At 45.1% G+C, this 27434-nt stretch overlaps 1 protein-coding gene and 11 non-coding genes across 12 annotated transcripts; all 12 read right to left on the reverse strand.

The window, feature by feature from the left end:
• Positions 1–893: 893 nt before the first annotated feature.
• Positions 894–12615, reverse strand: dhx16 (DEAH (Asp-Glu-Ala-His) box polypeptide 16). The gene is made up of 21 exons (XM_086154905.1): positions 12367–12615; positions 11966–12168; positions 11643–11881; positions 10918–11104; positions 10148–10204; positions 9792–10046; positions 9460–9693; positions 9188–9379; positions 7338–7448; positions 7085–7200; positions 6043–6253; positions 5600–5698; positions 5356–5508; positions 4803–4943; positions 4509–4671; positions 4156–4274; positions 3722–3789; positions 3427–3589; positions 2857–3018; positions 2447–2620; positions 894–1491 (listed from the first exon to the last, which is right to left on the reverse strand). Exons 2-21 carry the CDS (start codon positions 12161–12163, stop codon positions 1363–1365), a joined length of 3171 nt encoding a protein of 1056 aa, XP_086011031.1. The 5' UTR covers positions 12164–12168; positions 12367–12615; the 3' UTR covers positions 894–1362.
• A 2133-nt stretch (positions 12616–14748) lies between these two features.
• trnak-cuu (transfer RNA lysine (anticodon CUU)) lies at positions 14749–14821 on the reverse strand. The gene has a single exon. It is a non-coding gene; the product is annotated as a tRNA-Lys (tRNA).
• Positions 14822–15592: 771 nt separating this feature from the next.
• trnan-guu (transfer RNA asparagine (anticodon GUU)) lies at positions 15593–15666 on the reverse strand. Its single transcript has one exon. It is a non-coding gene; the product is annotated as a tRNA-Asn (tRNA).
• Positions 15667–17190: 1524 nt separating this feature from the next.
• Positions 17191–17263, reverse strand: trnak-cuu (transfer RNA lysine (anticodon CUU)). Its single transcript has one exon. It is a non-coding gene; the product is annotated as a tRNA-Lys (tRNA).
• A 771-nt stretch (positions 17264–18034) lies between these two features.
• trnan-guu (transfer RNA asparagine (anticodon GUU)) lies at positions 18035–18108 on the reverse strand. Its single transcript has one exon. It is a non-coding gene; the product is annotated as a tRNA-Asn (tRNA).
• Positions 18109–19632: 1524 nt separating this feature from the next.
• trnak-cuu (transfer RNA lysine (anticodon CUU)) lies at positions 19633–19705 on the reverse strand. The gene has a single exon. It is a non-coding gene; the product is annotated as a tRNA-Lys (tRNA).
• A 771-nt stretch (positions 19706–20476) lies between these two features.
• Positions 20477–20550, reverse strand: trnan-guu (transfer RNA asparagine (anticodon GUU)). Its single transcript has one exon. It is a non-coding gene; the product is annotated as a tRNA-Asn (tRNA).
• Positions 20551–22074: 1524 nt separating this feature from the next.
• Positions 22075–22147, reverse strand: trnak-cuu (transfer RNA lysine (anticodon CUU)). Its single transcript has one exon. It is a non-coding gene; the product is annotated as a tRNA-Lys (tRNA).
• Positions 22148–22918: 771 nt separating this feature from the next.
• On the reverse strand, positions 22919–22992 carry trnan-guu (transfer RNA asparagine (anticodon GUU)). The gene has a single exon. It is a non-coding gene; the product is annotated as a tRNA-Asn (tRNA).
• A 1524-nt stretch (positions 22993–24516) lies between these two features.
• On the reverse strand, positions 24517–24589 carry trnak-cuu (transfer RNA lysine (anticodon CUU)). Its single transcript has one exon. It is a non-coding gene; the product is annotated as a tRNA-Lys (tRNA).
• Positions 24590–25360: 771 nt separating this feature from the next.
• On the reverse strand, positions 25361–25434 carry trnan-guu (transfer RNA asparagine (anticodon GUU)). The gene has a single exon. It is a non-coding gene; the product is annotated as a tRNA-Asn (tRNA).
• Positions 25435–26961: 1527 nt separating this feature from the next.
• Positions 26962–27034, reverse strand: trnak-cuu (transfer RNA lysine (anticodon CUU)). The gene has a single exon. It is a non-coding gene; the product is annotated as a tRNA-Lys (tRNA).
• Between the last annotated feature and the right edge of the window lie 400 nt (positions 27035–27434).

Raw genomic sequence — 27434 nt, forward strand, 5'->3', positions numbered from 1 at the left:
TATAGGTAAATCTAGCACTATTTTACTATTATTTCGTTATTTTAACTTGTGGTTTTATTGGGATTATTTATCTGCACTGTTTAAATCATTGGCTTGATCTCAATTGCTGTAAATTGTATTATGATCAGAGAAAATTTAAAAAGCATATGAAAATTAAAAGTCCATAGTGTTCCTTCAGTCACTTGAAGAGATCTCCAGTCAAGGAACATTTATCAAGGATCTGTGAACTCAGAGTGGTCCTTCACAAAAACTTGACTCTTGGGTAATTTATTTATAGTTATTATCGGACGACCCCTACCTGGAAAAGCACCTACAAACACCTTAATCACTATGATCATAATCCCAACTGTTTGACCTTAAATGTCAAGCCATAAAGCACTTCAGACATCACATTAGCCAGCAATCAGTTAGTGTGTCCTTTGAAGGAGGCTATAAAACTCAAAATGGCCCTGGATTCTAAGGTTCCCCATCCCATCTTTTTGACTGTATGTAAACGTGATTAGACTACAAACAATACAAAATATTTAAAATTACCTTCTTATGAGTACTTTAGACTATCCATTAATATATTATTTTTCTGCTAGTTTGAAACTGGAATCACCCCCCACCTCCAGTTCATCTGTCTTCACACCCAATCCGCTGTGCAAGACAGTTTATGAAACTATAATATGCATAGGAAAACAGTAATTGAAAAAAACTACGAAAAACCTGTGATGCACAATGCATCTCAGCAAGAAAACAAAATGGAAATAATAGGAGTAAGATTGAAGTCAACCTTCTTACAATTAATTTCTCATTTCATTTCTAGTGGAAATTTAATCAAGAGAAACAAAATCAAATGGCTTAAAAACAACTGGCATTTTTTCCTATCTGGCAAACCAAGTGACACAACACAAGTGGATACAAATTTATTCGCTTAGAAAAATGCACATTTGCAGTTGAGTCCATTCACACAGCTCTGCTTTCGTATAACGAAGAGGGGGGGCACAGAAAACTGAATTCTCGTCTGCACGGCAGAACAACTGTCTCGACAAATGAGCTGGGAAATCTACCATGAGGCTGAACGGCTCCAGACAGCTGGTTTTATGGTGAACGACCTGGAAAGGTTTTTTTAACACCCCTCCTTCCCCCCTGTTCTCTGGACCAGGTTCTAGCCCATTTTCCCAAAGCCAGGCTGCACCGGGCAGATTTTTGTATTATTTTTGTTAGAAATTCTATCCTGGGTGCTGCATAGGCACTGATCTGGACATCGCATGGCTATTTCAGGGTTGAATTGTCAGTCCTAACAGCTACAGGGAGGGGGGTTTGCTCCTGTACTTCTCCTGTAATCGCCTATCCAGAAACATGTCTGTGTTCATTAATTCAGCCCAGTTCCTCTTTTGTTTTGCCTTGTTTCCGTGGCATCTTCTTGCTACTGCTGTCCTCCAGTTCTTTGCTCTTGTAGTAATGAGGAGCCACCTCGAGGAGCCAGCCACTCTCTATCTCAATCACCTTTGTAGAGATGGGGAGAAAGAGAGAAAGAGAAAGTTAAATTATATTTACGCGGGTATGGACCTGGATGTAACGGTACCGGTGTCGGTGTTGGAACTATTAAACAAACAGGTGATGGGGAGAGACACACCTGCAGGAAAGCTACTGTGGTTTATGGGTAACTGTTGTATTTTTCAACATGGAGTCTTTCCCCTCACCATTTCAGTTACAAATGTATTCACCTTTCTAACCCAATTCCAAATTGGCAAGTAGTGCATTAATATATTTGAAAACTTTTCAGCAGTATCAAAAAAGTCCACTTTCTCGACTTCAAAATCTGAGGGACGGACAGGGACCGAGGTTGGTGGCGGTCCAGTTTCACACAAGAGTAAAACATCCTGTTGGAACACTGAACTTGTCACTGCTGCTCACTGCTGAACAACAAGCTTTCTCAGGTGACTTGCATCTAAGCTGCCTTGCAATATTATCCCCCACATTTTCACTCTCACTGGACCGTAGTTGACTGCCATCCAAACAATCAGGTGAGCCCCCAAGAAAAATACAGAAGCACCAGTTACGTGTTAGACATTTCCAATAAACTGGTTATACAAAGTGTGATGTGTGTGAAGGAATAGCTGATCAAAACAAAGACAAAAGCCCGCCCTTATCGGAATTAACTAAACCCCAAAAAAGCTGGTATATCTCTTTTAAATCAAACGTTGTGTCACAGAACGACAAAACTGCAGCTTTCTCCCTAACAAACCAGTGAACTCTGATCGATAAAACAACAAAAGCATAAAATCCATAATGCCAGAACTTGAAGGAAACCATAACCCTCTACCCACTCAGTCAAGTGGGTGGATACCACCTTTATCTGTTGGTGTCGCATTTGATTTTCAAGTGAAAAAGGTTTGTGACCACTGGAAGACAGACCTTTTTCAAAAACAACAACATTATGGCAGGCCTAGCGGCTGACCTGTCTCATAAACTCCTTGGTGGTGAAGACCAACTCATGGTAGATAAGCCAGCGGGGCTGCTCCTCAAACAGGGAGCTGTTGGGGTGGACGTAGACCGTCTGCTGGTGCTTCACTGTCTTGTAGCCGCCTTTACTCAGCCGGGCCGTGTGATAGAAGTAACCAGCTGTCACAGACTGGGGATGTCACATCGACAGGGTTTAGGGACAAGCAAGTACAAGAACATGAGAACATACAAACTATGCACGATAATGGACTCTCCTCTCAGGCTCATGTCAAAGCTGATCTTGAACTGACAAATGATAATATTTTTTTCTTTAATTGGAGCCAGTGGTTGGATCTAAGGTTGAGGAAATCTGGTTATATTCAGGACTTAATCGCTACGCTGGCTGACAACGTCAGTGGCGCTGACCTTACGGATGGGGATGTTGTCTCCCTGGGAGCTGACCACTTCCACCTCAATGCGGTCCATCAGTCCCTCTAGCTGGTCTCGAACATCCCGGGCTCTTCTCATGGAACGGAACTGGATGAAATTTTCATAGCACCACTGTGTGGAGTAGCCGCTTTCCATCCACTGAAGCAGAGAGAAACAATGACCTAAGTTAACGCGGTATCTGGGTTCACAGCAGAGGCACGAGAGAAATATGAATTATTTGGATTATAAAGTCAACGATGAGCTTTAGCTTTGGAGTCAAAGTGATAAAGTAAGCAAATTACAGCAACAACACTTCTGCAAAAATCATGCAAACATTGAATGCCTTTTTATTGGGCATTTGTCCAGGATCTGACATAAATAGTGCATGAACTGAAAAGCTATATACCATAATAGCTTGTGAGTTAGCACACCATATTTGGCTCAGATTCTCTCTAAGATCGGGTTAATATCAGTGCCAAATAAAAAAAAAAAAGGGTAATTGACTTGAACTGCTTTCACTTCATGAGGACGGTGCCTCAAGATTCGCCCTCTCCCACCTAAACCTACCTGGGTGTAAACGTTGAGCAGCACCAGGTGATCTCCCCCTGGCACCACGAAGTTCATCCTTGCATTATCAGCATGTACCACCTTGTCTTTTGGCCGATAGAATATGGAGTTGTTAACCGACAGCATGGCCGCAATCGACAGAACTTCTTCAGAACACTTATACCTGGATTGTGCGGTGAGATGGAAAAATGATATGGGAAATTAGTGATGTGCAAGCACTTTATTGTTGTTTTTTTAATCGGGAAACAAAATATTGAAACAAAATGAGGAAACAAGAAACCAGAGATATACTCACTGCTCGGAGGCCAGGATCATTTTGCTCAGCATAGGATCAACTGGGAGCTCAGCCATCCTGCGACCCAGCTTGAGCGCAAGAATTGACAAAAATAAACAGTGAAACTATTAATTAAGAAGAATCAGTAATTATATCCTCAAGTTTCTGCTTCACATTGCTCTGTTTATATAAATTCTAACTGATTGTTGGAAATGAATCAAGACGACAGAAGAATAAATATTCAAATTGCTATGATTGGGTTATTTGGGTGACAACAAAATCTGCAAGATGCACAGTATGCATGAAATGCTAAATCTTGATATACAATCTTTCCATATGGCTTCCTACAAGACTAACAACTTGTGGTTGTCACCTTACACTTTGATGGACAATTCAAATGTACGTGTAACATAACATGTAACAAATTTTCATTTTTGCCTTAAAACACAAGTTACCTTTGTGAGCTCTCCCCGATGGTTGAGTGCTCCAAGGGCATAGAGCTGCTCCAGCGCCAAAACCAGAGTTTCGTGTGGCGGCGGATCCATGAAGTCAAAATGGACCAGGTCATTGATGCCTGCGGGTACACAAGAACATGAGTGTCATTCAAAGGTCACAGCCATCTGTGAAAGACGAGAATATTCTCTAATCCAACTTCACAACTAAGTGTATAACACAGCAGTCATTGGCGACAGTTCTTTACATTTTCACATTTGACTGAATCCCTTTGGTATTTGGTATTGGTATTTTCAACTTTAAAACTTTGTGGCTATATTTCAGCTCTTGCTCCAGCCTAACTCCCATTCCTTACCTAAACTCTTGAGCAGGAGGACCACATTTCCCAAGTTGGTTCTCTGAATCTCAGGCACTGTTGTTTCTTCCATCTCATGCTTAAAGGCCCAGGCTGTGTACAGCCTGAAACATTTCCCTGCGGCAACTCTGCCTGCGCGTCCTGCTCTCTGGTTGGCTGAAGCCTTGAACACAGATGACACAGCAGAGCAAACCAATAGAGACCAACTGAAATATATAGAGTGCTTTAACTGTGTAGCATTGCTTCACTGGATAAAATTCAACATCAGATTTGAAAATATTAATGAGTAGTCACCCGGGAGCAAGGTGTGACAATGAGTGACTCCATGCCAGTACGGGCGTTGTAACTCTTCTGTTTGCAGAAGCCTGGGTCAATGACGTAAATGATGCCATCGATGGTCAGTGAGGTTTCTGCTATATTTGTAGCCACCACCACCTTGGATAAGAGATAAAAGTGAGTCAGCCCAAAAACAACAAAACACTTTGGCTGGAAAAAAAACCCCTTTAGACAAAATGCCGCAGCAAAGGGAGTAGAAACAGGGAAATGCAAAGGAAACTCACTTGCAAGTAGTCCCTGAAGCAAGTTCAGACTTTCCTATCCAATCGTAAATAGACGCTTCATAGATAACGAAACGTATATTCTGAGGTCTGCCCAGTGTGACAATAACTATTTTGATGTTTACTGTAACACTCCACAATCCAGGACTCGGTGTCTCTCAAAGAAAGGTACTTCAATGAAATGACATGGAGCATTGTCCAAATGAGAGAGCTTTGTACTTTTATGGTAATAGATATTATAAATTAATTCTATTTTGACCTGCTACCTCTAGGCGAAGACATCATCGTACCTTGCGAGCTCCAGGCGGCGTAGGGTTAAAGATCTTGGCCTGCATGTCTGAGGGCAGGTTGGCGTAAATTGGCAGAACGAGCAGCTCTGCAATCTTGGATCCAAGACGCCTGCATCTCTCCTGCAGAAGCTCACAACATGCCTCAATCTCCTCCTGCAAGTCAAAGAGCCAATCAACCAATTACCTTACTGATCACCCTTTCAGAGAACCCCTGAGGGGTTAAGGAAACTGGTATGAATCGTACTTGTCCTGTGAGGAAGACCAGAATGTCTCCAGGAGCCTGGGTGACATGAATCTGCAGCACCGACACCACACATGCCTCCAGGTAGTCTGCCTCTGGAGCCTTGACAACATGAAATTCAGATTACTCACATCAACAGAATAAGTCTTGGGTTTGGTTGCTGCACTGAAAAATCTTCCAACTAATTTGTTGAATTTCTTAAAGGCATGTCTGAAAAATTGAAGACGCCTCTTGGATGGGAGGCTAAACAACATCAAGACAATCAATAAGTACAACTGCCGCAATATGAATTTTCAGCAGTAGGTCTGAAAACTGGGAATCTTCACAAACAATTGGTAAAAATGTATTCCAATTTTCTCATAATATTACTACGTTTGTGTTAATAAAAGGATGACAATATTTGCAGTGCCTGCTTTCAAGGATCTGAATAACCTGTTAAGACTTGCCTTAGTGTAGAAGATATCAACTGGAAATCTTCTGCCAGGGATCCTGAAGACAGGTGCGTCATCAAAGAAACACGAAAAGCGCTCCGTGTCCAGAGTAGCACTGGCTACCAGCACCTTCAGGTCGGGCCTGAACCTGGCGATGTCTTTTATTAAGCCAAACAGGATGTCGGTGTGGAGGGTTCTCTCGTGGGCCTCGTCTATGATGATCACACTGGCAAAAATTTTCAAGAAAAACACAGATTTTAAAATCCATATTAAATATGATAATCTGGAATTTTGTTACTTCATGATGCTGCACATTTATAAGTGTGGAGATACTGGAAAGAAAAAGTATGGAGGTATTGGAAAGAGTGTGTAAAAAAAATGAAGACAATCAAAAAACACACGATCAAAAATTCCGGGGGGAACTAATATCCAAGATTAAGGAAGTGCAGTTGATGATTAAATCTTCTAAGAAAGTATTAAAAAAATGAACAAATGAATAAAAACTCCCAAAAAGAGGAAATTAATGGTTGCTTGACTAAGACTACAAACTTATGAAGTATAAGTTGACAGAGGCAACTGGCACTACTACAGCACTGACCATTCAACACCTGTATAATGAGATACAGTGCAGTCAAGCAGGTCATAATGATAATAAATGCATTATAATTGAGTTAAACAAAAGATAGAAGGCTTGTGATTTGGTCCAATTATAATCCATTGGAATTGTGGTTTGCTTCAACACAGACAGACTGAAAACAGGAGTGGTGTTGAAACACTAATTTATTCCTCATCATGCAGGACACTTTATAAACCCTTTATTTCTCATAGTTTCTTCTACATTGTGTAAGCTGAATTCTAGTGCAAATACTGAATTAAACTGTATTGGGGGGATATCAACCATTAAGCGATCGTTAACAGGCCACTTGAGCAACATCTTGTGTTCTAGAGCGTTGGTTTGATTGCCCTGATGTCAATCAATTTTTCCAGCTTCATCCAATGTTATAGACTTTTTCATTGACAAGATCAAAAGAAACTCTCAATAAAAAACACTGATTACCTGTAGCTGGCCAGGTCGGGCTCTGTGAGGAACTCACGCAGCAACATGCCATCTGTCATGTACTTGAGCACCGTTCTTTCTGACGTGCAGTCCTCAAAACGAATACTGTAGCCCACCTAGTTTAAATCCCACAGAATGACAAAGGGTAAAATTTGAGAATTACCTCTTCTATGTAAAAGGGTACCAATCACTCACTCTATCTAACCGAATGCAGAAATGCATTTGCGATATCAATATGACATTAAATACTCACCTCATTACCAAGCTTGACGCCCACTTCTTGAGCCACTCGAGCAGCCACTGACATTGCAGCCACTCTGCGAGGTTGTGTGCAGCCAATCTTCATGCCTCCTTTAGTGTAGCCCTGAGAAAGGAGGTTTAGGGGTAATTTCCACAGCAATCACAGAATGTACTGAGCAGTGTATTGGAAAACAAACAAAACTTAGAAACTCTTCCTTTTCACTGATACATGTAGTTATCTCATGTTCACATCATTTCTTAAATTAAATAAGTATATGTGTGTGGAGGTTCTCGGTCCTCCAGGTCATGGTGCATTCTTGTTGAAATTTTGTCGTGACAACTGGACTTGAATTTCTTTAAGTGAACTGAAGAAGCCTCCTGGATGAGGGGTGAAACTTCTTCAAGTTAAGAAATTCAAAAGTACAAGAAACAGCATCTAACTGTACTTACATTTAGAGACTTTGTTTTGAAAGATACATTTTTTTTGTCATGTTATAATCATGCTGGAAAAACACAAATAAAGCCCAAGTACTGTATTTTCCGCACTATAAGGCACACCTAAAAGCTTTTAATTGTCTCAAAAACTGACAGTGCACCTTAAAATCCAGTGCACCTTATATATGGATCAATATTGAGCCGCAAGAGGTCTCACAACTACGCAAAGCGGCCGCCGACTCCATTTTCTCCCATAGAAGAAGTAGCGTGCTGTGCATAATGAGATATATGACTGCGCGAAGCATGCATTTTCATTTCCGTGTGTGTAAAGACCCCAAAACCTTTCAAGAGACACGTTTACAACGCAGAGTTTAAACTCAAGGCTATCAGTTACGCAGTAGAACATAGGAAGAGAAGCGGCAACAGATTTAAAAATTAACTAATCAATGGTGCGGAAGTGGAGGAGGCTACAAGATGACCTGCGCCAAGTAAAGAAGACTAAACAGAATTTCCGAGGGAACAAAGCGAGAAGGCTACAGTTAAGAGGACAAACTTCAACGGAGGGTTGTTGAACAGAGAGCAGCAAGTATAAGTGTCACCACAGTCACTATTTGACTGAAAGCAACAGCACTAGCTAGCGAACTTAACATCAATGAATTTAGAGCCGGCCCTTTTGGTGCTTTCGTTTTATGAAAAGCTTTGAACTGTGACAAATGGAGTTGGAAATACATTGTTTTCAACTAAGACAGCGCAAATACCGGTAAGAGCTACCGGTACATACGGCACCGTATTGTGAATGCACTAACTTGTTTTGGGAGTGAACGGAGTTGTCAGAACATTGGTTGGTATTCTATTAATAAAGTTTGACTGACTTATCTGACTCTTTTGTTGACATTCCGTTCAGCGCAGCTCCATTTAGTGGATGCATAACGCAACCCCAGCCACTACTGTAGCTTTTATTCTATGCGCCTTATAATGCGGTGTGCCTTATATGTGATTTTTTTTTTAAAAATAGGCCAATCGTTGAAGGTGCGCCTTAAAATCCGGTGCGCCTTATTGTGCGGAAAATATGGAACTACAGTTGGATCATAATTGATCTAAATCTGAGCTCCAACTGGCAAAAGTGCATTTGATAAAGAGGGAATTTCATGAAACAGAATTCTCACATCAGTTAGAAATAGAGAACTGCTTAAGGGTTGGCTAATCTGTATGTCAGATGATCCCTTCTAATTATAATTATAGAGCCTAATTTTAATCTACTGCTTTTAAATTCACCTGGATTACATCAGGGATATCATCTTAATCTCACGTCAGTCCTGTTATTCATAATTTGCAACTAAATTAAAACTGTATCGCTGTTATTTGGGTGTCACTAATACACTGGCAGATTTGTGAGAGTGTTTTGACGCAACATGATCCCGCACTTACATTTTCCATGAGGTACTGAGGGATCTGGGTTGTTTTGCCAGAACCTGTTTCCCCCTCAATCACCAGGACCTGGTGCTGCTGGATGGCGGACAATAGATCCTCTCGGAAGGGAAAGATGGGAAGGCTCCGCCGGACCTCCTGCATGGACTGTTTCTTCAGCTCCGCCTGGGACAGGGCGGGGACGTCCTGATCCTGGAGGCAGGTGGGTTTACGGGGTCAGGAAAAACATGAATTACAACTGTATTGCGTAACACACGTGGAGTGATCCTCACTTTTTCCGAACGAGTTCCCTTCATGGTTATGGCAGTGCTAACAAAGTTGATCATCTCATCATCTTCCAGGATAAGCTGGTACTTCTCCTGCTCATGCTTCATCCCTTGCTCCCGCTCTTTTTTGGCTCCGAAGCTGAGGGAGGCCGTCTTAAGTCTCTCCTCCTCCCAACGACCTTGCTCACCCCCCAATTCCATGGGGGTTTCCTCAAGCTCCATGTCCTTCTGAGGCACCTCCTGGTTCAACAAGGAGAAAAAAAAGGAAACACTTAAGAGAGACAGGAGGCAAAAGGAAAAAACTGAGGCCAAAACTGAGCGTGGTCGAAATGTCCTACCTTGTTTCTTTTTTCTTCCGGCATGTAGTATCTGTTCTTCCTCTCCTCCCACTCCTTGGCACCCGCTTTTTTGTAATCCTTAGCGAGGTCACGAAGGGTGCGTTTATAGTCCAACTCTTTTTTTTCCCTCTCAGTCAACTCTTCCATTGAAAAAAAGTACTCCTCATCCTTGATTTCTGCCTCGAGGTCCTCTAGCTTCTCTGCCTCTCTCTTCTTTAGATACTCCCACCGGGATTGTTTCCTAAGCTCGGGTAACTTATTGAGGGAGGAAGGAGGGAAAGGCACCAAGATTTGAAATGATCAAATATAAAGCATCTATACCAGGAGGGGAATGTCCAAAGTAACTTATCACCCACCATATTCTTCTGATCATCCTCTGCCAACTTCAGTCTCTTTTGAGCTTCCTCATATGCCTTAAAGAAACAAAGACAATAGAAAATGAAGTCCTTATAACAATGTAAACTTTCCAAAGACTTTCATGCAACATCCCTGCAGTGCAAAATAATCGGACACAATGATTCCATGCACTCAGACTGCTACTTGTCTTTCCTACTTGAGGCAATCAGACTTTTTAATTCCTCTTCCTTCAGCTGCAGGGAATCTTCAAATCTTTGCACTTAAGACCTTAAAACACTTTATAGCCTTGACTTTGACACTTTATAGTTTTATTTGTATTTCTTATCCCCCCCTTTTTTTTTTTACTGTTTATACAATTTCCTACTGTTATTTATTATTATTATGTTTTATTTGAAACTCTGGCACAACAATTTCCTTCAGGATAAATAAAGTTGTTCTTATTCTTATTCTTATTCTTATTCTTATTCTTACTTGACAATTTGCGCTACTAGTCGGTTTTGCTAAAAACACTGGTTAGATTTAGAAAAACTCACATCATTCTTTGGAATGAGGAAGAAAAAAAATTGACCTATAATTCTTGACAGAAGTCTTTCAGACAACAGAACTCATCTTTGGTCTGACATTTCCGAATTTAACTAGCAGAAAATATCAACATCAAGCCACATTGGGTGCAGAATGAGAATACATGTAAAAATAAACTGACAAAATCTTTAACATAGAAAAATGTTGCGATTAAACAAAAAAAGGTCAAGCAATCATTGTATCACACCTTTTTGTCAGTCCTCTCTGCGATGTTACGGGTCTTTTCTTTGTCCTTCAACTTAACACGCTCAGCAAAAGCATCTCGCTCCTCAATATCCTGCACACGCGCTCTCTCCTCCCGTTCCCACTCCTCTTCTTCATCCTCTACTTCTTCTTTGGTGACAGACTTGTTGGCTCCTTGACTTGAGTTATCCCTTTCATTGGACAAATGTATCATTCAGCTGCCTTTTATACAACACAGACAGCAGGGCTTTTTCCAGAAACGGCAAGATGAGCACAACATTGTGTTATGTTTGATCTTGGCCTCCACTCCCGGTTTTATTTTTTTTTTTATGAAGATCTACATGGCTTGTGGCATTTTTACCTGTCAACAGTTTCACCACAACATGAACTGGATTTTTGTGTTTTATTTTTATACTTTGTGACCTGAAAATGTTGCCTGATGCTTCTGAGATGATTCTTATAACGATTAGCAAAGAATAGACAATATGAGCGTGGTTTAGTTAATTACTTTTCTTCAACAACAACCATCTTAAAGTTACCAAAGATTTGCAGCATCATGATAGGCAGGAAGGCTTTGCATGATTGTGATGACAATTTCATATAATGTATCATATGCGTTAAAAGATAGTGGCCATTAGATAAGTCTATTGAAGAAAATGGAGCATACAACAAAAACAAAACATGCTTACTAACAACTTCCCAACATGAGTGTCTGGGACGACTGATTACCTTTTCAGGACTTCCTCTTCACTCGAAGACCCGCTCTCTCGTTTCTTCCTTATGTGCTTCCTTTTGCTTCCTTTGCCCTTCTCTCTAGATTTCTTCTTCCCTTCCTGCTTGTCCTGCCCTGCATCCCCATCACTGTCACTGTCCTCGAGTAAAGTGTATGTCCGATTCTTCCTCTCCATTTCAATGGCTTGACGCTCTATTGCTCGGGATGGTTTCTCAAAGACCTGCTTGCGAGGTATCTGCAACACAGTGGCAAAGGATCAGTGTGGGGTAGGAAAGAAGGCTTAATATCAAGGGATCAACGGCGGAGTTCATACACGTACCTTGTCGAAGAGTTCATTTGCAAAAGCGGTTACGCTACTATCAATGTCAATCGTGCCTGTCTGCTGAAGTCGGGTCACGAAGTCTTGTTGGCTCGTTGACTTCCGTGCAATGCCTATCATGAACTGAGCCACGTATCTGTCACTTAACCCAAGGATATCATGGAGACGGTCGTTCACCCACTGCTCCAGACCAGCCATAGCTCCTGTGCAGCAAAGTAGAAAACAGCCTCAGAACCACGGCGGTTCACATCTCAATACTGACCTGCTAACACGGAAGGCACGGCGATACGACGCTGAAACTTGTGTTTCGCTATTCGTTTCATATATTACATTGTAAGGCGAAATTGAAGGTTTAATCGAAACAAGAAAAGAGTAAAAGAAGCCAATCAATTTTCACCTACCGCTTTTGAAACCGACGATGTTGTGGTAGAAGTCACTGGTTAACTTAGCTAGCTCCGGCTACAAATAAGATGTGGACTTACGTTGTGGCGTACAAGTTTCCGACAAGAAAACGTGGTTGTTATGAGCATGTCACGGATAATGAAAACAGCGAACCTAGTCATCAAATTAAACAAAAATTAAAGATATTGGCCCAATTTTAGTCGCACTTTACACATGCCGTTGGGAAGGGAGCAGAAACGCAAGACCACAGAAGAAGAACATTCGGGCAGCACATTCTGCGCTTGTTGCCCCCATGTGGTCAATACCTGGAAAAGCAAAAACAAACCAACATCAAGAAAAATTGTGACATGGAAAGATGGATGAATAGACAGATAGAGAGGCAGGCAGGTAGGCTACGTGGTAAAAATACCGAATTCCAGCAATCACAAAAAGGCAGAAATTTCAGATTTACGGAGGTGAACCAAATTAAGCCCTGATATGAAGCAAAACACAAAAGGTCTAAAGACAAAAAACGGTAACAGAAGAGAAAACATGCACTAAGGCGTCTGAACCGGATTCTGACTTTCAGTCATCATCTGAGATACATGAAGTTGACTTGTCAGCAGTGCTTAGTCTTCCTCCAAAGTCCCCTGCATTGGCTGAGCCAGAGAAGCTTTGCTGCTTTGCTTTGGACATAGCTGTAACAAAGCACATCTGGTAACCAAGGACATTGCTGAGCACCCAGCCTGGAAAGATAAGGGACATTCTCACACTTCTCTGGGTGGGTTTGAACCACCAAGCTTTCGATTAACATCCAAACACGCTGGCCGATTGCACTGTCAGATACGTATATTTGACCAATGAGGAGGCATCATATTCGGCTATATCACACACTTACCCAGAAAGTGATCTTCAATCCAGGTTGTTGAAATCATTGTTGACTGCAGCAGTAATCAACCACCGTTAATTTCTTTATGCCGGAATAGACACATCTTAATGGTCTCCAGTTTGTCAAATTGCAAGGTCATGTGGGACTGGTCCAGGACAAGAGTCAATGAAAGAGACCCTATGAAAGAGGCACTGGTCAACGACAACGGGGGGGCGATGACACAGAACCTGACTGTTTTGGTTGTGATGACACATGGATTGCTTGGAGGACGTGATGCTTTTGCACCAATCAGCTCGTCAACTATTTTACAGGGCCCTTGACCTGGAGCAAAGGTGGACGCCCAACATGGGGCTCGAATCTACAACCCTGATGCAATGGACATGTGACATACGCTGCAATCTTGCCGGACTGGCCTTGATAGTCTGAAAGCAAATGTGAACGGGAGTTTGATCAGAAATCAAACACTCCAATACCATCCAGCTCCTCGTCATACCGCTGCGGACTGCGAGGCATATCCTTGACCTCTTTGTGCCCTCACCAAATCTGGCCCCATGTCAGAGTAATATGGGTCTTCCCTGTGTAACAGGGATTCTTAAGTCAAAAGGCGGCATGAAATTCCAGGCAAATAGGCAGGCAGGTTCCAAACCAACAGGTTGACAGTTGAATTTCCCATTTGTTTTTGAAGCAAATTTCTGCAGGTAAAAATCCCAAATTTTGGCCTTTGCACAGTTCAAGGTCATGTGGGACTGGTCCAGGACAACAAGAGTCAATGAAAGAGACCCTAACTCTTGGTTGTGATGACACACGGCTTGCTGGGAAGAAGAGGTGCTTCTGTGCCAATCACCTTGTAAACATTACATTGTCCTTGACTCGAAGCAAAGGCAGACGCCCAATGTGGGGCTCGAACCCACGACCCCGAGATTAAGAGTCTCATGCTCAGAGATACAAGGACCTGGCAAAGAGGGGCTTGTCAGCAGTGCTTGCTCTCCATACCAAGTCCCCTGCATTGGCTGAGCCAGAGTAGCTTGGCTCCCATGTAGAAGTTGCTGTCATAATAAAGTCTATGTTACAAAGCACCTCTGGTAACCAGGGAAATTGCTGACAAGCCGGCCTGGTGAGATAACGGATATTCCCACACTTTCTTTGGCGGGTTTGAAGACAACCTTTCCATTAACAGCCAAACATGCTGGCCGATAGCGCCTCACAGACACGGACGAGGCCGAGGCTAAGGCAACGTATTCGGCTGAATAATACACTTAAGGAGAAAATGATCTTCAATACAATTGTAGACTGCAGAAGTCAGCAGGTACCATCACCAGTGCGGTTACTTCAGACCTATCTAATGGTCTCCAGTTGGTGAAATTGCAAGGTTGGGTGGCACTGGTCCAGGACTACAGGAGTCAATGAAGGTGTCCCTGACTGTTTAGGTTGTGATGAGACTTGGAGGAAGAGGTGCTTCTGCACCCATCAACTCGGAAATATCACAGTGTCCTTGAGCTGAAGCAAAGGTAAACGCCCAACGTGGGGCTCGAACCCACGACCCTGAGATTAAGAGTCTCATGCTCTACCGACTGAGCTAGCCGGGCTGCAAAATCCAACATCTAAGTGCTTTTTCGCGAAAACCTGAGTAAATGATGGGGGCAAGTTCAAGATGGAACAGCGTGCAATGGACACGTGACAAATTCTGCATTCTTGCCGGACTGGGCTTGATAGTCTGAAAGCAAATGTGAACGGGAGTTTGATCAGAAATCAAACACTCCATTACCATCCAGCTTCTCGCAATACCGCTGCATTCCGTGAAGCGTACCCTTGACCTCTTTGTGCCTTCACCAAATCTGGCCCCATGTCAGACAAACAAAGAGCCCTGCTGGGTCTTCCATGTGTGACAGGGATTCACAAGTCAAAGTCGGCATAAACTTCCGGGCAAATAGGCAGGCCGGTTCCCAACCAACAGATTGACCATTGAAGTTCCTATTTGATTTTGAAACACATATCTACCGGTAAAAATCCCAAATTTCAGCCTTTGCACAATTAAAGGGTTCGGGCATGCACCGTGGTGAACCGCAATGAGCCCGGATGCTATTCTGGGTCTGAAAACAAGACAAGGTAGTGCAAGTGGAAGGAGGTCGCATGCAGCATGGTGTCTGAGTTGGTCACAGAAATATGTCAGTCATCATCAGAGATACAAGGAACTAGCAAAACCAGGCTTGTCAGCACTGTTTAGTCTACTTCCCGCATACCCTGCATTGACTGAGCCAGAGTAGCTTTGCTCCCAGGTGGAAATTGCTGTCATAGTAACACCTCTGGTAACCAGGGACATTGCTGAGAAGCAAGACAAAGGACACGACTACCCTGCACGTCCCTGGGTGGGCTCGAACCACCAACCTTTCGGTTAACAGCCGAACGCGCTGGCCGATTGCGCCACAGAGACGTGGTTGACGGAGGACGAGGCACCGTATTCGGCTGAATCATACACTTACCACCGAAATTCGCCGTCAATACATGTCGTTTCAATCTTTGTTGACTGCACTGCTAATTAGCCACCATCAGTCATAATGCCAGAATGGACACAAATGTGATACCATTAAATGTATCTTAATTGTCTCCAGTTTTTCAAATTGCAAGGCAGGGTGGCACTGGTCAACGACAACGGGGGGGCGATGACACAGAACCTGACTGTTTTGGTTGTGATGACACATGGATTGCTTGGAGGACGTGATGCTTTTGCACCAATCAGCTCGTCAACTCTACAGGGCCCTTGACCTGGAGCAAAGGTGGACGCCCAACATGGGGCTCGAATCTACAACCATGATGCAATGGACATGTGACATACGCTGCAATCTTGCCGGACTGGCCTTGATAGTCTGAAAGCAAATGTGAACGGGAGTTTGATCAGAAATCAAACACTCCAATACCATCCAGCTCCTCGTCATACCGCTGCGGACTGCGAGGCATATCCTTGACCTCTTTGTGCCCTCACCAAATCTGGCCCCATGTCAGAGTAATATGGGTCTTCCCTGTGTAACAGGGATTCTTAAGTCAAAAGGCGGCATGAAATTCCAGGCAAATAGGCAGGCAGGTTCCAAACCAACAGGTTGACAGTTGAATTTCCCATTTGTTTTTGAAGCAAATTTCTGCAGGTAAAAATCCCAAATTTTGGCCTTTGCACAGTTCAAGGTCATGTGGGACTGGTCCAGGACAACAAGAGTCAATGAAAGAGACCCTAACTCTTGGTTGTGATGACACACGGCTTGCTGGGAAGAAGAGGTGCTTCTGTGCCAATCACCTTGTAAACATTACATTGTCCTTGACTCGAAGCAAAGGCAGACGCCCAATGTGGGGCTCGAACCCACGACCCCGAGATTAAGAGTCTCATGCTCAGAGATACAAGGACCTGGCAAAAAGGGGCTTGTCAGCAGTGCTTGCTCTCCATACCAAGTCCCCTGCATTGGCTGAGCCAGAGTAGCTTGGCTCCCATGTAGAAGTTGCTGTCATAATAAAGTCTATGTTACAAAGCACCTCTGGTAACCAGGGAAATTGCTGACAAGCCGGCCTGGTGAGATAACGGATATTCCCACACTTTCTTTGGCGGGTTTGAAGACAACCTTTCCATTAACAGCCAAACATGCTGGCCGATAGCGCCTCACAGACACGGACGAGGCCGAGGCTAAGGCAACGTATTCGGCTGAATAATACACTTAAGGAGAAAATGATCTTCAATACAATTGTAGACTGCAGAAGTCAGCAGGTACCATCACCAGTGCGGTTACTTCAGACCTATCTAATGGTCTCCAGTTGGTGAAATTGCAAGGTTGGGTGGCACTGGTCCAGGACTACAGGAGTCAATGAAGGTGTCCCTGACTGTTTAGGTTGTGATGAGACTTGGAGGAAGAGGTGCTTCTGCACCCATCAACTCGGAAATATCACAGTGTCCTTGAGCTGAAGCAAAGGTAAACGCCCAACGTGGGGCTCGAACCCACGACCCTGAGATTAAGAGTCTCATGCTCTACCGACTGAGCTAGCCGGGCTGCAAAATCCAACATCTAAGTGCTTTTTCGCGAAAACCTGAGTAAATGATGGGGGCAAGTTCAAGATGGAACAGCGTGCAATGGACACGTGACAAATTCTGCATTCTTGCCGGACTGGGCTTGATAGTCTGAAAGCAAATGTGAACGGGAGTTTGATCAGAAATCAAACACTCCATTACCATCCAGCTTCTCGCAATACCGCTGCATTCCGTGAAGCGTACCCTTGACCTCTTTGTGCCTTCACCAAATCTGGCCCCATGTCAGACAAACAAAGAGCCCTGCTGGGTCTTCCATGTGTGACAGGGATTCACAAGTCAAAGTCGGCTTAAACTTCCGGGCAAATAGGCAGGCCGGTTCCCAACCAACAGATTGACCATTGAAGTTCCTATTTGATTTTGAAACACATATCTACCGGTAAAAATCCCAAATTTCAGCCTTTGCACAATTAAAGGGTTCGGGCATGCACCGTGGTGAACCGCAATGAGCCCGGATGCTATTCTGGGTCTGAAAACAAGACAAGGTAGTGCAAGTGGAAGGAGGTCGCATGCAGCATGGTGTCTGAGTTGGTCACAGAAATATGTCAGTCATCATCAGAGATACAAGGAACTAGCAAAACCAGGCTTGTCAGCACTGTTTAGTCTACTTCCCGCATACCCTGCATTGACTGAGCCAGAGTAGCTTTGCTCCCAGGTGGAAATTGCTGTCATAGTAACACCTCTGGTAACCAGGGACATTGCTGAGAAGCAAGACAAAGGACACGACTACCCTGCACGTCCCTGGGTGGGCTCGAACCACCAACCTTTCGGTTAACAGCCGAACGCGCTGGCCGATTGCGCCACAGAGACGTGGTTGACGGAGGACGAGGCACCGTATTCGGCTGAATCATACACTTACCACCGAAATTCGCCGTCAATACATGTCGTTTCAATCTTTGTTGACTGCACTGCTAATTAGCCACCATCAGTCATAATGCCAGAATGGACACAAATGTGATACCATTAAATGTATCTTAATTGTCTCCAGTTTTTCAAATTGCAAGGCAGGGTGGCACTGGTCAACGACAACGGGGGGGCGATGACACAGAACCTGACTGTTTTGGTTGTGATGACACATGGATTGCTTGGAGGACGTGATGCTTTTGCACCAATCAGCTCGTCAACTCTACAGGGCCCTTGACCTGGAGCAAAGGTGGACGCCCAACATGGGGCTCGAATCTACAACCATGATGCAATGGACATGTGACATACGCTGCAATCTTGCCGGACTGGCCTTGATAGTCTGAAAGCAAATGTGAACGGGAGTTTGATCAGAAATCAAACACTCCAATACCATCCAGCTCCTCGTCATACCGCTGCGGACTGCGAGGCATATCCTTGACCTCTTTGTGCCCTCACCAAATCTGGCCCCATGTCAGAGTAATATGGGTCTTCCCTGTGTAACAGGGATTCTTAAGTCAAAAGGCGGCATGAAATTCCAGGCAAATAGGCAGGCAGGTTCCAAACCAACAGGTTGACAGTTGAATTTCCCATTTGTTTTTGAAGCAAATTTCTGCAGGTAAAAATCCCAAATTTTGGCCTTTGCACAGTTCAAGGTCATGTGGGACTGGTCCAGGACAACAAGAGTCAATGAAAGAGACCCTAACTCTTGGTTGTGATGACACACGGCTTGCTGGGAAGAAGAGGTGCTTCTGTGCCAATCACCTTGTAAACATTACATTGTCCTTGACTCGAAGCAAAGGCAGACGCCCAATGTGGGGCTCGAACCCACGACCCCGAGATTAAGAGTCTCATGCTCAGAGATACAAGGACCTGGCAAAGAGGGGCTTGTCAGCAGTGCTTGCTCTCCATACCAAGTCCCCTGCATTGGCTGAGCCAGAGTAGCTTGGCTCCCATGTAGAAGTTGCTGTCATAATAAAGTCTATGTTACAAAGCACCTCTGGTAACCAGGGAAATTGCTGACAAGCCGGCCTGGTGAGATAACGGATATTCCCACACTTTCTTTGGCGGGTTTGAAGACAACCTTTCCATTAACAGCCAAACATGCTGGCCGATAGCGCCTCACAGACACGGACGAGGCCGAGGCTAAGGCGACGTATTCGGCTGAATAATACACTTAAGGAGAAAATGATCTTCAATACAATTGTAGACTGCAGAAGTCAGCAGGTACCATCACCAGTGCGGTTACTTCAGACCTATCTAATGGTCTCCAGTTGGTGAAATTGCAAGGTTGGGTGGCACTGGTCCAGGACTACAGGAGTCAATGAAGGTGTCCCTGACTGTTTAGGTTGTGATGAGACTTGGAGGAAGAGGTGCTTCTGCACCCATCAACTCGGAAATATCACAGTGTCCTTGAGCTGAAGCAAAGGTAAACGCCCAACGTGGGGCTCGAACCCACGACCCTGAGATTAAGAGTCTCATGCTCTACCGACTGAGCTAGCCGGGCTGCAAAATCCAACATCTAAGTGCTTTTTCGCGAAAACCTGAGTAAATGATGGGGGCAAGTTCAAGATGGAACAGCGTGCAATGGACACGTGACAAATTCTGCATTCTTGCCGGACTGGGCTTGATAGTCTGAAAGCAAATGTGAACGGGAGTTTGATCAGAAATCAAACACTCCATTACCATCCAGCTTCTCGCAATACCGCTGCATTCCGTGAAGCGTACCCTTGACCTCTTTGTGCCTTCACCAAATCTGGCCCCATGTCAGACAAACAAAGAGCCCTGCTGGGTCTTCCATGTGTGACAGGGATTCACAAGTCAAAGTCGGCATAAACTTCCGGGCAAATAGGCAGGCCGGTTCCCAACCAACAGATTGACCATTGAAGTTCCTATTTGATTTTGAAACACATATCTACCGGTAAAAATCCCAAATTTCAGCCTTTGCACAATTAAAGGGTTCGGGCATGCACCGTGGTGAACCGCAATGAGCCCGGATGCTATTCTGGGTCTGAAAACAAGACAAGGTAGTGCAAGTGGAAGGAGGTCGCATGCAGCATGGTGTCTGAGTTGGTCACAGAAATATGTCAGTCATCATCAGAGATACAAGGAACTAGCAAAACCAGGCTTGTCAGCACTGTTTAGTCTACTTCCCGCATACCCTGCATTGACTGAGCCAGAGTAGCTTTGCTCCCAGGTGGAAATTGCTGTCATAGTAACACCTCTGGTAACCAGGGACATTGCTGAGAAGCAAGACAAAGGACACGACTACCCTGCACGTCCCTGGGTGGGCTCGAACCACCAACCTTTCGGTTAACAGCCGAACGCGCTGGCCGATTGCGCCACAGAGACGTGGTTGACGGAGGACGAGGCACCGTATTCGGCTGAATCATACACTTACCACCGAAATTCGCCGTCAATACATGTCGTTTCAATCTTTGTTGACTGCACTGCTAATTAGCCACCATCAGTCATAATGCCAGAATGGACACAAATGTGATACCATTAAATGTATCTTAATTGTCTCCAGTTTTTCAAATTGCAAGGCAGGGTGGCACTGGTCAACGACAACGGGGGGGCGATGACACAGAACCTGACTGTTTTGGTTGTGATGACACATGGATTGCTTGGAGGACGTGATGCTTTTGCACCAATCAGCTCGTCAACTCTACAGGGCCCTTGACCTGGAGCAAAGGTGGACGCCCAACATGGGGCTCGAATCTACAACCATGATGCAATGGACATGTGACATACGCTGCAATCTTGCCGGACTGGCCTTGATAGTCTGAAAGCAAATGTGAACGGGAGTTTGATCAGAAATCAAACACTCCAATACCATCCAGCTCCTCGTCATACCGCTGCGGACTGCGAGGCATATCCTTGACCTCTTTGTGCCCTCACCAAATCTGGCCCCATGTCAGAGTAATATGGGTCTTCCCTGTGTAACAGGGATTCTTAAGTCAAAAGGCGGCATGAAATTCCAGGCAAATAGGCAGGCAGGTTCCAAACCAACAGGTTGACAGTTGAATTTCCCATTTGTTTTTGAAGCAAATTTCTGCAGGTAAAAATCCCAAATTTTGGCCTTTGCACAGTTCAAGGTCATGTGGGACTGGTCCAGGACAACAAGAGTCAATGAAAGAGACCCTAACTCTTGGTTGTGATGACACACGGCTTGCTGGGAAGAAGAGGTGCTTCTGTGCCAATCACCTTGTAAACATTACATTGTCCTTGACTCGAAGCAAAGGCAGACGCCCAATGTGGGGCTCGAACCCACGACCCCGAGATTAAGAGTCTCATGCTCAGAGATACAAGGACCTGGCAAAGAGGGGCTTGTCAGCAGTGCTTGCTCTCCATACCAAGTCCCCTGCATTGGCTGAGCCAGAGTAGCTTGGCTCCCATGTAGAAGTTGCTGTCATAATAAAGTCTATGTTACAAAGCACCTCTGGTAACCAGGGAAATTGCTGACAAGCCGGCCTGGTGAGATAACGGATATTCCCACACTTTCTTTGGCGGGTTTGAAGACAACCTTTCCATTAACAGCCAAACATGCTGGCCGATAGCGCCTCACAGACACGGACGAGGCCGAGGCTAAGGCAACGTATTCGGCTGAATAATACACTTAAGGAGAAAATGATCTTCAATACAATTGTAGACTGCAGAAGTCAGCAGGTACCATCACCAGTGCGGTTACTTCAGACCTATCTAATGGTCTCCAGTTGGTGAAATTGCAAGGTTGGGTGGCACTGGTCCAGGACTACAGGAGTCAATGAAGGTGTCCCTGACTGTTTAGGTTGTGATGAGACTTGGAGGAAGAGGTGCTTCTGCACCCATCAACTCGGAAATATCACAGTGTCCTTGAGCTGAAGCAAAGGTAAACGCCCAACGTGGGGCTCGAACCCACGACCCTGAGATTAAGAGTCTCATGCTCTACCGACTGAGCTAGCCGGGCTGCAAAATCCAACATCTAAGTGCTTTTTCGCGAAAACCTGAGTAAATGATGGGGGCAAGTTCAAGATGGAACAGCGTGCAATGGACACGTGACAAATTCTGCATTCTTGCCGGACTGGGCTTGATAGTCTGAAAGCAAATGTGAACGGGAGTTTGATCAGAAATCAAACACTCCATTACCATCCAGCTTCTCGCAATACCGCTGCATTCCGTGAAGCGTACCCTTGACCTCTTTGTGCCTTCACCAAATCTGGCCCCATGTCAGACAAACAAAGAGCCCTGCTGGGTCTTCCATGTGTGACAGGGATTCACAAGTCAAAGTCGGCTTAAACTTCCGGGCAAATAGGCAGGCCGGTTCCCAACCAACAGATTGACCATTGAAGTTCCTATTTGATTTTGAAACACATATCTACCGGTAAAAATCCCAAATTTCAGCCTTTGCACAATTAAAGGGTTCGGGCATGCACCGTGGTGAACCGCAATGAGCCCGGATGCTATTCTGGGTCTGAAAACAAGACAAGGTAGTGCAAGTGGAAGGAGGTCGCATGCAGCATGGTGTCTGAGTTGGTCACAGAAATATGTCAGTCATCATCAGAGATACAAGGAACTAGCAAAACCAGGCTTGTCAGCACTGTTTAGTCTACTTCCCGCATACCCTGCATTGACTGAGCCAGAGTAGCTTTGCTCCCAGGTGGAAATTGCTGTCATAGTAACACCTCTGGTAACCAGGGACATTGCTGAGAAGCAAGACAAAGGACACGACTACCCTGCACGTCCCTGGGTGGGCTCGAACCACCAACCTTTCGGTTAACAGCCGAACGCGCTGGCCGATTGCGCCACAGAGACGTGGTTGACGGAGGACGAGGCACCGTATTCGGCTGAATCATACACTTACCACCGAAATTCGCCGTCAATACATGTCGTTTCAATCTTTGTTGACTGCACTGCTAATTAGCCACCATCAGTCATAATGCCAGAATGGACACAAATGTGATACCATTAAATGTATCTTAATTGTCTCCAGTTTTTCAAATTGCAAGGCAGGGTGGCACTGGTCAACGACAACGGGGGGGCGATGACACAGAACCTGACTGTTTTGGTTGTGATGACACATGGATTGCTTGGAGGACGTGATGCTTTTGCACCAATCAGCTCGTCAACTCTACAGGGCCCTTGACCTGGAGCAAAGGTGGACGCCCAACATGGGGCTCGAATCTACAACCATGATGCAATGGACATGTGACATACGCTGCAATCTTGCCGGACTGGCCTTGATAGTCTGAAAGCAAATGTGAACGGGAGTTTGATCAGAAATCAAACACTCCAATACCATCCAGCTCCTCGTCATACCGCTGCGGACTGCGAGGCATATCCTTGACCTCTTTGTGCCCTCACCAAATCTGGCCCCATGTCAGAGTAATATGGGTCTTCCCTGTGTAACAGGGATTCTTAAGTCAAAAGGCGGCATGAAATTCCAGGCAAATAGGCAGGCAGGTTCCAAACCAACAGGTTGACAGTTGAATTTCCCATTTGTTTTTGAAGCAAATTTCTGCAGGTAAAAATCCCAAATTTTGGCCTTTGCACAGTTCAAGGTCATGTGGGACTGGTCCAGGACAACAAGAGTCAATGAAAGAGACCCTAACTCTTGGTTGTGATGACACACGGCTTGCTGGGAAGAAGAGGTGCTTCTGTGCCAATCACCTTGTAAACATTACATTGTCCTTGACTCGAAGCAAAGGCAGACGCCCAATGTGGGGCTCGAACCCACGACCCCGAGATTAAGAGTCTCATGCTCAGAGATACAAGGACCTGGCAAAAAGGGGCTTGTCAGCAGTGCTTGCTCTCCATACCAAGTCCCCTGCATTGGCTGAGCCAGAGTAGCTTGGCTCCCATGTAGAAGTTGCTGTCATAATAAAGTCTATGTTACAAAGCACCTCTGGTAACCAGGGAAATTGCTGACAAGCCGGCCTGGTGAGATAACGGATATTCCCACACTTTCTTTGGCGGGTTTGAAGACAACCTTTCCATTAACAGCCAAACATGCTGGCCGATAGCGCCTCACAGACACGGACGAGGCCGAGGCTAAGGCAACGTATTCGGCTGAATAATACACTTAAGGAGAAAATGATCTTCAATACAATTGTAGACTGCAGAAGTCAGCAGGTACCATCACCAGTGCGGTTACTTCAGACCTATCTAATGGTCTCCAGTTGGTGAAATTGCAAGGTTGGGTGGCACTGGTCCAGGACTACAGGAGTCAATGAAGGTGTCCCTGACTGTTTAGGTTGTGATGAGACTTGGAGGAAGAGGTGCTTCTGCACCCATCAACTCGGAAATATCACAGTGTCCTTGAGCTGAAGCAAAGGTAAACGCCCAACGTGGGGCTCGAACCCACGACCCTGAGATTAAGAGTCTCATGCTCTACCGACTGAGCTAGCCGGGCTGCAAAATCCAACATCTAAGTGCTTTTTCGCGAAAACCTGAGTAAATGATGGGGGCAAGTTCAAGATGGAACAGCGTGCAATGGACACGTGACAAATTCTGCATTCTTGCCGGACTGGGCTTGATAGTCTGAAAGCAAATGTGAACGGGAGTTTGATCAGAAATCAAACACTCCATTACCATCCAGCTTCTCTCAATACCGCTGCATTCCGTGAAGCGTACCCTTGACCTCTTTGTGCCTTCACCAAATCTGGCCCCATGTCAGACAAACAAAGAGCCCTGCTGGGTCTTCCATGTGTGACAGGGATTCACAAGTCAAAGTCGGCTTAAACTTCCGGGCAAATAGGCAGGCCGGTTCCCAACCAACAGATTGACCATTGAAGTTCCTATTTGATTTTGAAACACATATCTACCGGTAAAAATCCCAAATTTCAGCCTTTGCACAATTAAAGGGTTCGGGCATGCACCGTGGTGAACCGCAATGAGCCCGGATGCTATTCTGGGTCTGAAAACAAGACAAGGTAGTGCAAGTGGAAGGAGGTCGCATGCAGCATGGTGTCTGAGTTGGTCACAGAAATATGTCAGTCATCATCAGAGATACAAGGAACTAGCAAAACCAGGCTTGTCAGCACTGTTTAGTCTACTTCCCGCATACCCTGCATTGACTGAGCCAGAGTAGCTTTGCTCCCAGGTGGAAATTGCTGTCATAGTAACACCTCTGGTAACCAGGGACATTGCTGAGAAGCAAGACAAAGGACACGACTACCCTGCACGTCCCTGGGTGGGCTCGAACCACCAACCTTTCGGTTAACAGCCGAACGCGCTGGCCGATTGCGCCACAGAGACGTGGTTGACGGAGGACGAGGCACCGTATTCGGCTGAATCATACACTTACCACCGAAATTCGCCGTCAATACATGTCGTTTCAATCTTTGTTGACTGCACTGCTAATTAGCCACCATCAGTCATAAAGCCAGAATGGACACAAATGTGATACCATTAAATGTATCTTAATTGTCTCCAGTTTTTCAAATTGCAAGGCAGGGTGGCACTGGTCAACGACAACGGGGGGGCGATGACACAGAACCTGACTGTTTTGGTTGTGATGACACATGGATTGCTTGGAGGACGTGATGCTTTTGCACCAATCAGCTCGTCAACTATTTTACAGGGCCCTTGACCTGGAGCAAAGGTGGACGCCCAACATGGGGCTCGAATCTACAACCCTGATGCAATGGACATGTGACATACGCTGCAATCTTGCCGGACTGGCCTTGATAGTCTGAAAGCAAATGTGAACGGGAGTTTGATCAGAAATCAAACACTCCAATACCATCCAGCTCCTCGTCATACCGCTGCGGACTGCGAGGCATATCCTTGACCTCTTTGTGCCCTCACCAAATCTGGCCCCATGTCAGAGTAATATGGGTCTTCCCTGTGTAACAGGGATTCTTAAGTCAAAAGGCGGCATGAAATTCCAGGCAAATAGGCAGGCAGGTTCCAAACCAACAGGTTGACAGTTGAATTTCCCATTTGTTTTTGAAGCAAATTTCTGCAGGTAAAAATCCCAAATTTTGGCCTTTGCACAGTTCAAGGTCATGTGGGACTGGTCCAGGACAACAAGAGTCAATGAAAGAGACCCTAACTCTTGGTTGTGATGACACACGGCTTGCTGGGAAGAAGAGGTGCTTCTGTGCCAATCACCTTGTAAACATTACATTGTCCTTGACTCGAAGCAAAGGCAGACGCCCAATGTGGGGCTCGAACCCACGACCCCGAGATTAAGAGTCTCATGCTCAGAGATACAAGGACCTGGCAAAAAGGGGCTTGTCAGCAGTGCTTGCTCTCCATACCAAGTCCCCTGCATTGGCTGAGCCAGAGTAGCTTGGCTCCCATGTAGAAGTTGCTGTCATAATAAAGTCTATGTTACAAAGCACCTCTGGTAACCAGGGAAATTGCTGACAAGCCGGCCTGGTGAGATAACGGATATTCCCACACTTTCTTTGGCGGGTTTGAAGACAACCTTTCCATTAACAGCCAAACATGCTGGCCGATAGCGCCTCACAGACACGGACGAGGCCGAGGCTAAGGCAACGTATTCGGCTGAATAATACACTTAAGGAGAAAATGATCTTCAATACAATTGTAGACTGCAGAAGTCAGCAGGTACCATCACTAGTGCGGTTACTTCAGACCTATCTAATGGTCTCCAGTTGGTGAAATTGCAAGGTTGGGTGGCACTGGTCCAGGACAACAGGAGTCAATGAAGGTGTCCCTGACTGTTTTGGTTGTGATGAGACTTGGAGGAAGAGGTGCTTCTGCACCCATCAACTCGGAAATATCACAGTGTCCTTGAGCTGAAGCAAAGGTAAACGCCCAACGTGGGGCTCGAACCCACGACCCTGAGATTAAGAGTCTCATGCTCTACCGACTGAGCTAGCCGGGCTGCAAAATCCAACATCTAAGTGCTTTTTCGCGAAAACCTGAGTAAATGATGGGGGCAAGTTCAAGATGGAACAGCGTGCAATGGACACGTGACAAATTCTGCATTCTTGCCGGACTGGGCTTGATAGTCTGAAAGCAAATGTGAACGGGAGTTTGATCAGAAATCAAACACTCCATTACCATCCAGCTTCTCGCAATACCGCTGCATTCCGTGAAGCGTACCCTTGACCTCTTTGTGCCTTCACCAAATCTGGCCCCATGTCAGACAAACAAAGAGCCCTGCTGGGTCTTCCATGTGTGACAGGGATTCACAAGTCAAAGTCGGCATAAACTTCCGGGCAAATAGGCAGGCCGGTTCCCAACCAACAGATTGACCATTGAAGTTCCTATTTGATTTTGAA

Source organism: Fistularia commersonii, chromosome 11, assembly GCF_037954325.1.
Source record: "Fistularia commersonii isolate RoL2024-O1a breed Wild chromosome 11, RoL_Fcom_v1.0, whole genome shotgun sequence".
NCBI classification, from domain to species: Eukaryota; Metazoa; Chordata; class Actinopteri; order Syngnathiformes; family Fistulariidae; genus Fistularia; species Fistularia commersonii.

Excerpts from the sequence above, each read along its gene's own strand:
- dhx16 (XM_086154905.1), bottom strand. The coding sequence starts at position 12,163 with ATGGCTGGTCTGGAGCAGTGGGTGAACGACCGTCTCCATGATATCCTT. Across the intron at positions 6,254-7,084 it reads CCCGACCTGGCCAGCTACAG|TGTGATCATCATAGACGAGG; the intron begins GTAATCAGTGTT and ends AATTTTTGCCAG. Across the intron at positions 1,492-2,446 it reads CCAAGGAGTTTATGAGACAG|GTGATTGAGATAGAGAGTGG; the intron begins GTCAGCCGCTAG and ends ATCTCTACAAAG.